The 13,249-nt window shown below is 35.0% G+C and overlaps 1 protein-coding gene across 1 annotated transcript; it reads right to left on the reverse strand.

Annotated features, from left to right (window-relative positions):
- Positions 1-6,448: 6,448 nt before the first annotated feature.
- LOC142532141 (BTB/POZ domain-containing protein At1g04390) lies at positions 6,449-12,416 on the reverse strand. Its single transcript, XM_075638398.1, is given in 10 exon segments — positions 6,449-7,080; positions 7,701-7,853; positions 8,569-9,569; positions 9,571-9,682; positions 9,785-10,230; positions 10,465-10,598; positions 10,698-11,036; positions 11,039-11,204; positions 11,661-11,790; positions 12,089-12,416. Coding segments are annotated over 10 exon segments (3,024 nt in total). The 5' UTR covers positions 12,190-12,416; the 3' UTR covers positions 6,449-6,638.
- Between the last annotated feature and the right edge of the window lie 833 nt (positions 12,417-13,249).

Consider the following 13,249-nt stretch of genomic DNA (forward strand, 5'->3'; position numbering starts at 1 on the left):
TCAAACTCTTGGTATGCAATATTTTGGTATTTGAAGAACATATAAAATGTTTCAACAATACTTCTTTAAAACTATGAAAATGATAAGTAAATGCAATAAACAAATAGACACGAATTTGTTTCTGGATGTTCGGAGACTTCAAATGCTCCTACGTCACCCCTTCTTCTCCTTGGGAAGGATTCACTAGAAGACTTTGATTTATACAACTACTTGTACAAACCCATTCAGCTAGGACTTACCCACTGCCTAAACTGAACTCCTAGCACTCAAGATTGTAGGCTGCACCTCACAATCAGCATATTGTTTAATGTCTCATACGCAAAGACTACAAACACATTGTTTTACGTCTTTGTGTGAATACTCACTCAACTAAACTTTGACGTTTAACTCTCTTGTATATGTGTGAGTTATTGTGTGTGAGGAATTTATCTTTTACAGTGTACATCTCAAATGTATCCTCACACAAGGGCTTGTGCTCTCAACTAGCTAATATATTCATGCTAACTGCCCATTCTTTGAATCCTCTTCAAAAGCTCTTGTTTGATCTTCAAGATGTTGTATTTATAGGCTCCAAAAATGATATATACGTTAGACACAAGAATATGATCGTTCGGAAATTTTCTGTACTGTTTCTGGAATTGCAACGGTCAAATTCGTCTTGCTGGACATTTTCCCGACTGGTCAACTCTGGTCAACTCAACTGGTAATTCAGTTCAACTGGTCAGCAGCTGGTTCAATTCAGTTGGTTGGTCAGCAGTTGGTTCAGTTTCAGCTGGTGTGCTGAAATCAGCCTAGCTGATTTCAGTTTGTGCAGAACCAGTAACTTCATCGTCATTTATCAGCATCTTACACTTTGATAAAGACTTTGACTTCTGAAGATGATTTGTAGATCATCGTCTTATCTTTCCAAATCGTTTCATTTCGATAACCGAGCTGAGAGATATGACCAAAATACCGCAGCTGCTCAAACCCAACTGATTGCTGTTTTCGTGTGATCAGTTTGATAATTGAGCGATCAGTTATACCATGATAACATCCGATTTTGCCCAACTTACGTGAAATACGATTTGTTCTAAATTGAGTTTTCTAATCAGTCCAGTTAGCGGATTGTCATTTGGATCATCCAGTTGAGAGATATCATCAAAATATCAAAGATTGCCAGAAATTCAGTTTGTGCAGAATTTAGTTTCGGCTTGCTTCTTGTTTTAATAATCTTCACACTTGAGTAAATATGTTAGAAACACAATAACAAATTTTGTTAACATCAAAATCAAGATTGTGAACGTGAAAAGTTCCAACAATCAACCACGTTCACATCAGATGTATTACACTAAAAGACTTTGTTGTATTACAACATATTGCAATAATCCACTTTAGTTGGACTTATACATTGCCAAACTAAAACTCTTACTTTTTCAAATTGTTTACAGTAAATAACTGATTCGCTTTTAACAAGTAGCCTGAATGCTACAAATTAATACAATGAAAATAAGAGCGTAAGTGTGCGATTTGTAGACTGAGAAAGTGCTTGAAAAATGTATCACAATTGATTGATAATCGTCGATAATTTGTGCAGCACGTTTTTTTACCAACCCTCTTCAACTGAATCGATCGGCTATATATAGTCTTCAATTCCAACGGTCACATTGAATGCATTTAATGACAAATATCTGTTGAATCGTTGTTTAGTTCAAGTTGATGAATTTTGCATACAATGATATGAAGTATTAGGCTGTTCTGCTTTGTTACATCTGTTCTGCTTTTGTATGAACTTTCTGTCTGTCGGCTGATACTATAACTAATGTGTGGCTAACGGATTAGAAGTTAGCTGATCGACAGATCAGTTCAGCTGGACACTTTCAATTCAAACTGATGTCATTTCAGTTTGATATACTTCAGTTGATGAAGATTCTTCCAGTTCAGTTTAAACTAAGTCTTCAGTTACCAATTCGTTTATTGAAATTTATGTCATTGGTTTTAAATTTTCTTTCAGTTACGATCTTTGATTAAGTCCGAACAGTTTGTTTCTTCAGTTCTCTTGCATATTTAATTGTCAAATTCTGAAACTTATAATATTCCAACAATTTCCCCATTTACAGTGTTTGACAAAACCTAGATTTCTTGGACTTATGAACTGGTTATTTTGATAGAATGAAATAACAAAATTTATTGTAGATAAAATATTGTACATATTCGTACATAATTAGGAAATATTTTTCATTGAATTTGAAAAAGGTAAGTACAGATTCGTACATACATATCAAAATGAAACAGATGTCCAATAGACTAGCTACTGAATTAGGACACTTGATCATTTCTTGGACTTCTTCTCAGCTAGTCCTTTGTTAGTTGGTTTGTCTGGTTCTCTCCTTTTCTTACTGATTGTCCCTACTGTTGTCATCTGTTTCCTCCCTTTTTTTCAACACCTGCTGTTCTAGTGATGATTAATGAGGGGTAGTCAGCTGTTGTCTTTGTCTTCAGTTTGGCTACAGGCAGAACTGACTGAATCGGAACTGCAGGAAGAGCTTGCTGAGCTCCTGAGGCCAGTAGTCTGAGCTCAATAAGAGCTCCTGGAATAGCAGCTGGCTTAGTCTTCTGATACCTCGGCTTCTTCAGCAGTTGAGGAGAGGGGTTTTTCTTCGAATCACTGGTGGAAAAGACCAGTTTCTTCTTGGATTTAGGAGCAGCAACTGTTTTTTCCTTGACAGCTTTCTTCAATTTAGTAGCTTCTTCCTCAACTCCTGATTTCTTCGGCTGAACGTTGTGAGCTCTGTAGACCTTGAATTTTATAACTGATGAGGAAAATTCCGGAAAAATCCCTAAGTCCTCAATCAGCCTGCTCAGCTGAAGTGCAAAGCCCTTGGACTGCTTGGTAGATTGCACCATATTTTTCAGAATGGTGAAGAGGATAAATGACCAGTTCATCTTGATTTCTTTCACAATAGTAGTAATTATCTGGAACTTCTCAAGAGTGAGGGCAACAAATGAACCGGATTTTGCTATAATTCCCTTAGCAACAATATTTGTCAGTTGCTGAAACTCTGGCTTCAGTTCCTTCTTGGGATCAGACACCTTGACCATTTGTCCACTAGCTGATAGAATAGTATGCATCTCTTCAATATTAGCAACAGCTAACTCTGAAAAATTGGAGAGGCCTTCAGCTGGAAGTTGAAATAGTGTCCTAAAAAATTCTTCATCAACGACCATAGACCCTCGTCGGTCACTGAGTTAGATTCACAAATGGAGAGAATTTCTGCAGAGTGAATCTCTTGAGTTGCCAGCTCTAGAAAGTGACAAAGCCCAGATGATTCAATCTTCTTGAACATGCTACAGACTGAATCATCGAAAATTGCCAGAACTGCCTCAAAATCGATGGCAATAGCATTTAATAGAAAAGTTGGGGTTTTAGCTGCCATTTCGATTTGATTTTGCTGCAAAGAGAGAAGAGGAATACAAGTGATTTTCTCTGAAAGATTGGAGAATTGGAGAATTTTAGAAGTGTGAGAACAAATATGAGAAATGACGGTTGCTAAAGATGTTTCGTGACTATTCAAATTTCGGACACGTGGCAGTCTATTACAAGTTTTACCATAATAATAAAACAACCAGCCGTTGCCAGTATTTTTAGAAATTGAATTTGAGTAGTTATTAAAAAATAGAAATGAAACGTTTGAAATTCAAAAGTTTGAAAAAATTTAAATGGAGAATTAAAGTTAATCTACTTATGTGATAAGATCAGTTGATTTGATTCCTGACTGATCAATCTGTGACTGAATCAGTTCAGTTCATAAATAGTTGATATTTGTCTTATCAGTTGACTTCCTAAAATTTTACGTTCTCCTAAATTAATCAACAAGATAAATCAGTAAGCCCTAAAATATTTATAAAGTAAGAAAACTTAGTCTCGAGTAGTAGCTTAGTAAAGATATCTACTGCTTGTTGTTCAATTGGGACATATTCCAGCCTGATGTCCTTTTTGAGAGCATGATCTCTGATAAAGTGATGTCTAATATCAATGTGCTTGGTTCTGGAATGAAAAACCAGATTATATCTAATCGCACTGGAGATGATTTTGTCACAGAAGATTGGTGACTCAGCTATTATTCCATAGTCTTTCAGTTGTTGCTGGATCCAGAACAGTTGAGCACAACTTCCAGTAACTAAATATTCAGTTTCAGTTGTGGAAGTAGTAGTGGATGTTTGCTTCTTGCATATATTAAATAGTTAAAAATAATCATTTAATAAAAATATTTTTCTTTACGGTCCCCGGTCTCCGTTCCTCGGCCACGTCTCAAATAAAATAATTTAATTAGGCATTCTAATAGAAAATCTTATTTTAAACAGGTAAACATGTCTACCACATTTAATTAATATAATTAAAATAATTTAATTAGGCATTTTCTATTTTTCCTATATTTGCATGCAGTTAGATTACGTTATCGCGTTTTGGACCTTACATTAGATATTCAACAATTAAATTGTTTTGATGCATAAATTTTTTTACGGATAAGCAGAGGAAACGGAAGGAGGATAAAGAGTTGATATAATGAATTGAACTCTTTAATCTTGAGGACAAACATAGTTTAGATGTGGGGTATTTTGATAGGCTCGTAATAGTTTGTATTTTTGTTGTCATATTTCTCATTATTGTCACTTTCGACGTGCTTAATTGATACATTTTGTATCACAATTAAAGTTGTCAATATGAACTTTGTGGAGAACTTAAAGCATTCAAAAGTGGATTTTCCACAAGGCGTGATCACGCATTGTGACTATTCTTCAACTGCCTGTACAATTGAATCTGAAGTTCAAAAATTGCAATGATAATAACATATTTTAGACTTGTTATTATGATGTTTGACTTGTGAAAAATATTTGGAGAGATATTTTGTTACTTTGTTATTGGTGGAAATAAATATAAGACAGTTTTATTTCATAAAAACTCTATACTCTTTTTTGGTATCTTTTTTATACTAAGGTTTTATTAGTTGATGGGCTTTTTTCCTTGGCCCGTTAAAAAAACAATCTACACATACAAAGGAAAAGATAGGCGCGAAAATTTGACGAGGAGATTTTCAACCATTATTCACATGAAGAACGAAGAGGAGAGCTAAAGGGTTTTTTATCTCAATTTCTCGAGAACACTAGTTTGCATCTCTTTTATTTATTTATCTATTTTTTTTATGGATATTTTAAGTCGAGTCATGATTGGCTAAGGTCTTATTTCTGATTCAATGCATAATTTTGTTACGTCGATTTTTGCGCTTTAATTTAATATTCTTGTTTGTTCAAGTATTTGTTGATTTATATTTAACTCAATGAAATTTATTTGTCGATTAATCTAGCAATTTAATTTGATATATAATTTTCTACTGCTATCCATGAATTCAATTATCCATAATTGTCATGAAGGATTGGAACATGAGTAGCGATAGATCAGGTGTGTTGTGTTATCTTAGCATATTTATCTAAATAAATCAACAAAACTCGATCTATCAATTGTAGCTATGTCGGTTATTAGATTTTAGGATTAACTGTTTTCACAAAACGATAATGCTATTTTTAATTAATATGAAACGCTATCGTATCCAGTTGATTATTGATAAGTTTTGATTGGATGATGCGTTTGGTCAATTAAATTAGGAAAACACAAGGATTTTAGAAACTATCCCTATGATTTTGAGGTTAATTATTTTTAACTGCATAAACAAATAATATGTTAGCTGATGAACAATGATACAATTGAATAGTGGAACCCCCTTGAATCAGAGCTTGGTAATATTAAATTTTACATTTCATTAGTTATTCCTCTGATTAGTTATTTCTTCTTGCATGTTAAATTAGTTTTAGTATTTTATTTATTTTTTGTCAAACAAATCCTCCTTTTAATTGTCTTTCCTCGAAAGAAATAAATATCTTGTTCTCAGTGGATTCGATCCTACTCACCATCACACTCATTGAGTAATAATTTAAGTTTGATGACTCAATGACAGCACACCATATTTTTTCAAATTCCCAGACCAACTAGGATTCGAGTAAGCTAAGTTACATGCGAAAGGTGAAAATACAAGTCCTTCGCCAAACTGCACCAACATAAAGCCACATCTCCGTGCATTTATGCATTTTAACCCATAAGCTGTCAAAAGTTGTTTGCATCGCTATGCTCCAACTTTTGCTTGTATATATGTTCAAATTATAATCAAAATGGGAGTGAACAATCTGTTACGCAGAGACATTTGACTTCGTTCACCATATTCCCATCTTCAGGTTGGTCAAGAACTTCAGGAAGATAAGGCAAGAAGTGGAGAGAAAGCTACCTGGTAGTTTTTAGGGAATGACACAGGAATTTCTAAGTAAATTCTGCAGAAAACTTTATTTTTTTCGCTTAGATGAAAATACAGCCTCTCTTTCCTGTGAATCTATCCTGATAGCATGACGCATGTACGTGTGATGATAATCATCAGGCTTAATCCTGCTGTTCTATTCAAGATAATGAGAAGCAGTTTCAGTGTTTTCTTGACAGATGTATTCATTTTTGTATGTGTATAAACTGATAAGATCCATCTGCGTGAACCAGAACCAAAACCAAAACCAAAACCAAAACCAAAACCAAAACAATGAGTACAGCTGGAACAACTTTACTGATTACTACCACCCTCTTGAGAAAGCCGGACAGATGCGGCACGAACCATCTCAACAAGATTGTTGTCCAGGGCATCAAGCTCACCAGAATTCCGTAGAAGATGATACAAAGGCGCCAAATGATCTGCTGCAACTCGAACCAACTTCCATTGGGATAAATCAGCAGCAACTTGAATTACTTTTGCTGGCAAATTTGTAGAATAATTCAAGCAAGAGACCACAATTTCATAACATTCTTCATTAAGATGCTCAATGAACCAAAACTCAGCCAGCCAACAGAGCTCCAAATATGATTGAATTTCTTCCCATTTCTCTTCTGGATCCAAATTATCCCACATACAGCCGAAATTAGGTGCAGGCAACTGGTCAGAATAGAACCAACTAACAAGTTTTTTAAGTGAATCCCAACTCACAGGAACCTTGATAGTTTTCAAATGGCTGCAACACATGTTTATAAAAAAGTTATGATATTGAGAACACTATACGTGGCATTTCAGGTCATGAACAATTGAACATAATGTATCTAGTTCTTCATCAAACGGTATTTTATACACGTGGGAGAACTATAAGGTGATAAAATATTCTTAAACAAATGGTTAGGCAAGTAAATCATTGTCCTAATTACGTATCATAAATATTATAGATTATAAACAATGAAAAAGCATCAGTTTGCACGCCTCAATATTTTATTTCAGGTATGTGTACCCATGAAATACAAGAGCAAGAACAAAATGCATCAAGCAAAAAGCATCCGATCTTGTGCCCTAGAAGCAGAAAATTAACTTCAGCGTCATCTTTAAGAAATGTCCTTTGTGTCTGAGCTAAAAATGAATGGAGAAAGTGGTAAAGACGTATGCACTACATAAACTATCCCATGTTTAAACATCACTAGAACATGGACAGTAACAAAATATATTGTGAATCAAATATAAATTCATGAACATATATCATAGAGGAATCATAAAGCAAAAGTTTGAAACAGTTCGATGATAGTGGATATGTTGAAATTTCATCGTGCCCAAATCCAATGGTTAGGACACTAGAAGCAAATATAATACCTTTCTTGCATTCCTGATTGAAACAAGGCATGTAAATATTCTGAGCTTGACTCCAATACGACTTTGTGAACATGCAAATGAGGAACTGAAGCAGAGCAACTACCACACTTCCAATGTACCAGTTCTGTCGTGCTGGCTTCCACAAGAAGATCCCTGATTATAGCAAAGGAGAGAATATACTCATTATAACATTGAATCAAACAAAATGAATATCTAATTTACACGAGAAAAAATAACTAAAAAGAAATGACCAAACAGTCTATCCCTTAGCACGAAACTGCTCCATGATTTTGGACCAAGTTAGGTGAATAGGTAAACCAGGAATTTCCAATGCCTATAGAATTCAAAGTTCTCGGGTGGTCATGAGCTCGAAATTGAGCTCAATTTTCACATTTCCAAAAGCTTCAATTGGCTTATGAGCATACAATTATTTTTCAATTTTCTTTACATTTTGTTAATATTTACAGATAAAAACGTTATTATTAATTTACACATTTATAATATATTACAAATATAATTTCAAGCATAAGCTCATGAAAGCGAGCCCAAGCTTGCAAGCCTAACTGATAATTTGAGCTCACAAATATTTTAAAAAAACAGAACTTTTGAACCAAAGCTGAGCTTGTGATCCAGAACTTAAGCTTAATTTTTTTAGTCGAACTCCAACTTGAATATGTGAAATTTCACAAGGTGCACTTACTGATACCCAACTCGATTAACCATGGTATCACTCGATTAACCATATGTAAACAAATATAATTCATTTTAACAATTGTAAATTGATGCATAGTGCTTTCTATATAAAATTCCTATCTAACTCAACATATTGTTGCCTAGAACCACCTCCAAGGGATAGAAAAACACATACGAAAAATGATGTTTGGCCGGATCGAGAGCAGGACTTAGATCAAATCTTGGTATAGGGGTTTCCCAATGTGGTGCTCTTCTGTGTAGCATTTTAAGCAGACCATCCAATTTACAATGCTTCGACAAAATTTTCAGATTCTTTACAAGGTCGTCATAGCCATGTAAATATCCCAAATATACAAATTCCAACAACTTTAAAAGTGACTGTCGATCCACGTGAGCAGAAAGTTGGACTGAGTTTAGTACTTTTCTCTGTAAATCCTGTTTTACATCAGCCCCACTGGATGATTTCTCTGCAAGAATTGATTCTCGAAGAGGCAGTAACAATGGACATCTAACCATAAGAATTACTTCATGAACACAGACAGCTTCTTGATTTACAAGATCGAGCCTTAAATCAGCAGTCTCAATCTCATCAAGTGCTTTCCCAATCCGCTTCCCCATTTTACTGGGGAAGCCATATATTCCAAAAAAGCACAATATATAGGCAGCATACCATCTTGAGCCCGCAGAAAACATATTGCCACAGCAGAGTTCCTTGAGTTCCTGAACTATCTGATCTTCAAACTGATAAGTATTTTTAAGAGCAGAATGGGGTACCAATTCGGAAAGGACCCACAAGCTAAAAAGCAAAAACATGTCTTCTCCTTCCCATTCTTCTGCGCCATGGAAGCAACAAATCTGCTCAGTGAAATGACCTTGCAAATGAGGTACCAAACTTGCTCTTTTTACACGAACAGGATTCTTTAACCACCATCTTACAAAGGCGATCAAAGTTTCTATAGCTTCACATTTAATGATGAGCTTTCGATATTTTGGCAGGCTGGAATGACATGCCAAACTCATCAAGCTCACCACGATTTGAAGATTTCCTGGAATCGCAAATTCACTCCCATACACTAATTTTATAGTCTTTACTAAATTTTCAAGATAATCCCTACCATTGGATTGGAGTAGTTTAGATAGTATGGACCTAGCCATGGACGCGATGTATTTGCATTGTAGAATAAACCGTCATAACAACTGCCCTAGCTGCTGATTCACCCTCAACCACATAAGTGGGACTTATTTGAGAAGTTCGGTGCGGTATCCCTGTTGAGTCAATGAAGGCCAAGCTGTCAAACAAAAAGAAAGGAAAATATGTAAAACACAAATTGAATAAGCAGTGTTTCATGAATAAACATCATGAACAGTTACATAGACAAAACATGGCCTACCATACACATATTATGAGGACCTTAAGTTGAAATTCCTTTTTATGCATCCCACGGTTGAAATTTTCAGCACAATTTACAGCAAGCCCTCCAAGAATATCCCATACATATGGTCTGAGAAATTGTTTAAAATTTGGACCAAGACGTAGTTGCACTGTGATGGCCAGATCATTCACGGATGCCTCAAGTAGCATTTGATAAATTTCGTCATAATTGTCCAAAAGAAGATCAAGGAGGACTCTATCCACTCCTTCTTTCCAAAAGTACTGGTGATGATCACCTGCCCAACGAGTGATAGAAGCCAGACGGCATGCCTCCTTCACAACATGCATTTGGGTTTTTGCAAGCTTTTCAGATTGTGAATTCCAATTTTTTATTGCCATGATCACTGCTTTGACAAGGGGCTCAGAGCATATATTCATCATTTTTATACATCCTGTTCTGCTTAGCTGAGTAATTCATGCAGCAAAACAATTCAGGTGCATAAAAGTCAACAACCACCTCATAGGATATGAGAAATTCTATGCTATGTTTAGTGAAACACATCCGGTGTAGTCTATACTGTTGTGTTATCTAAAATATAAGCCATAAACGAATTTTATGCAGAATCAATATATGTAGTGGATAATCTAACAATTATTAAGCACGTTCTTAATCAAACGAGTTCAAGCGCGAAAGAGTACCGCCAAACATTGTGCAAGTTTAAATGCCTCTACACGGACTGATGGTGAATTTGAACAATCCATGCAGGCCACCATCATTGTCAGAAGTGCTTCCCCACTTTCTAGTATCTTATCTGCCCCATTATGGCATAGAGCTGGCAAGGAAAATCATGCAAAAAGTTGCAAGTCCACCATAATAGCTTCAACAAGGAGAATATTTGTAACAAGTACAAGTTGTGTAACAGAGTGAATACCTAATGTAGAATACAATTGTAGGACGGCAACTTTGGCTGAATGTTCAGACATGAATTTTGCAGCATCTAGAGTATTTAAGAACTTAGAATCAGTACACACACAGAACCTAAAAGGTGGCCATCGCCACAGTATTTTACTTAAAAGAGAAGCCATTTCTTGAAAATACTCAGTTGGTTTATCATCAACAGAAAATCTATTTATGTTACAAACAAGGAAACTGACAGCCTTAGTTTCCTTCAGAATCTGCAGTACTTTGCTGTCTTTTCTAGAACTAAGCTTTGATAAAATGGCATTTAAGGCAGTGGCGCAAGTCAGAGCAACTTGCAGTTCCTGGCAGACAACAAATTCGCTAAAGGACCAATGAGGTCCAAAACTTTAGATTGCAGCATTGAACCCGGTAAAACATTAGCCATCTTCACGGAGACATCACAGGCCAACCTCATTAATGGCTGACTTTTGGATTCCAGAATACTCTCTAGTGCTTCGGCCATATCATCCACTGAATCCTGGAATAAGTAGAGACCTATATAAAATTTCAAACGTAGACAGCGATCATCATTGATTCATTAGGTAATTTTTTATAACATGATTCATATGACACCCCATACGGTATGTAACTTTCATTTTCACCATGTTATTCTAATTTAAACTTATTTAACATAGGAAATGTCTCACCCATGTCATTTCAAACTCCATGAGAAATAATAATAAAATTGCAGACTGCAGTGTCTCTAGTCACTTTAAGCTTTTAGCAATCCATGTGAAACATACTGTTAAAAACAACATTTTGAAGATATAGGTGCAAGTTTAATATATACCATAGATACTTTGGTAAAGTGGTGACCAACGTCCAACAGGCGATACAAAGCAAATAATAGATAAATTTGATTCTATATAAGAAAATCTTACACACACAGTGGTTAGGAGTTGTTCCTTGTTGGATCTGAAATAATGCTTCGTACCTTGACAAGTGGATGTTGTGATCTCTCGCTTGAAATACACTCAAGGAACACATCAATTGATCGAATCACTAGTTTCTGTATCTCAAAGTCCGGACAATGCCATTTCTTTGTGCTCTCCCAATTTTTGCACCTTCAAGATGCAACATAACAAGAAAAGCTCGGTTGAGGTTACCCAAATTTTCCACCAAAATCTTCATAAACGTGTGACATATTTTGGCTTAATCTACGTCTTTCAGCTGAAAATTAATAATTCTCCAACTGATGTCCATCTAGTGAACTACAATACTAAAACTAAAATATAAGAAACCAAGGGAAAAAAGTTCAATAGTCGATTAATTCGGTTAACTTAAGATTCATTTATTCAAGTAAAATATGAAGAAAACTGAAGATTCTACAGATGACTGGGAATATGAACGACTAACACGTACCCAAGGTTGAGAGCGTGGTAAAGGCGTCGATGAAGATTAAGCACGTGGGCGCTGATGCCGCGGCTGTTCTCCGCCGCGCTGCTCCTCGTAGATGATCGCATATTCGCCTTTGATTGATTCTCCTCTTCGCGAAAAGTACAACACAACGACTTCTAACACTGTGCTTTAAGCCCGTCCAATGAGGATCAGAACTACCAAACAGAATCCAACTGAATTTCGAACTAATCAATTCAGGAATTGCCTCTGGTTTAGTCCGTGTTCCTCTATCTATCTGGAAATTGCCTCTGGTTTAGTCCGTGTTCATCTATCTTTCTGGAAATTGCTGGTCACACCATTTTATTGATTGGATGGATTATTATTAGCAACTCCTTTTGTTTTATTTTATCTTGTCCGTATTCATTTAAGCTGGTATTTTTATTTTGCAGTTGGTGGTATCTAAATATACACAAAAGTTTGTATGAGACGGTTTCACGGGTCGTATTTTGTGAGACGGATATCTTATTTGGGTCATTAATGAAAAAGTATTACTTTTTATGCTAAGAGTATTACTTTTTATTGTGAATATCGATAGGGTTGACTCGTCTCACAGATAAAAATTCGTGAGACCGTATCACAATAGAGATACTCCTATATATATATATATATATATATATACACACACACGATGTTTATTCTTAAATACATCTTCTGGATAGTATCCTAATTACCCCAAAATATAATATTGAGAAATCAAATTTAAATTAGTTTTAATTATGTACAACTAAAAAAAATTAGGCAATTAACAGTCAGGTTTTATCGAGGGTTTTACATTCATATTTTTGTAATTTAATATATTTGACATTCTACCTACTTATATGTTATCATTTTTAAATTTAACGGTAGAACAGACGATTACCTACCGTTTAGAACCTAATCATCTAGACGGTTTTTTTAAATTAATTTTTATAATATTTAGTAACATTATACATGAATACCTTTAAATTATTTTTAATTTTAGAATATTTAATATCTGTTTGATATAGGTGGGGAGAACATTATTAATAAAAAAAATTTAAAGTTTTTTTCATGTAGGATATCAGATCATTGTTTAAATTAATTCAATATCATTATTATGATTTTTCTCTTCTTCGAGCGCAAAGACGAAGATGATGTTTGATATGT

Source organism: Primulina tabacum, chromosome 2, assembly GCF_025594145.1.
Source record: "Primulina tabacum isolate GXHZ01 chromosome 2, ASM2559414v2, whole genome shotgun sequence".
NCBI classification, from domain to species: Eukaryota; Viridiplantae; Streptophyta; class Magnoliopsida; order Lamiales; family Gesneriaceae; genus Primulina; species Primulina tabacum.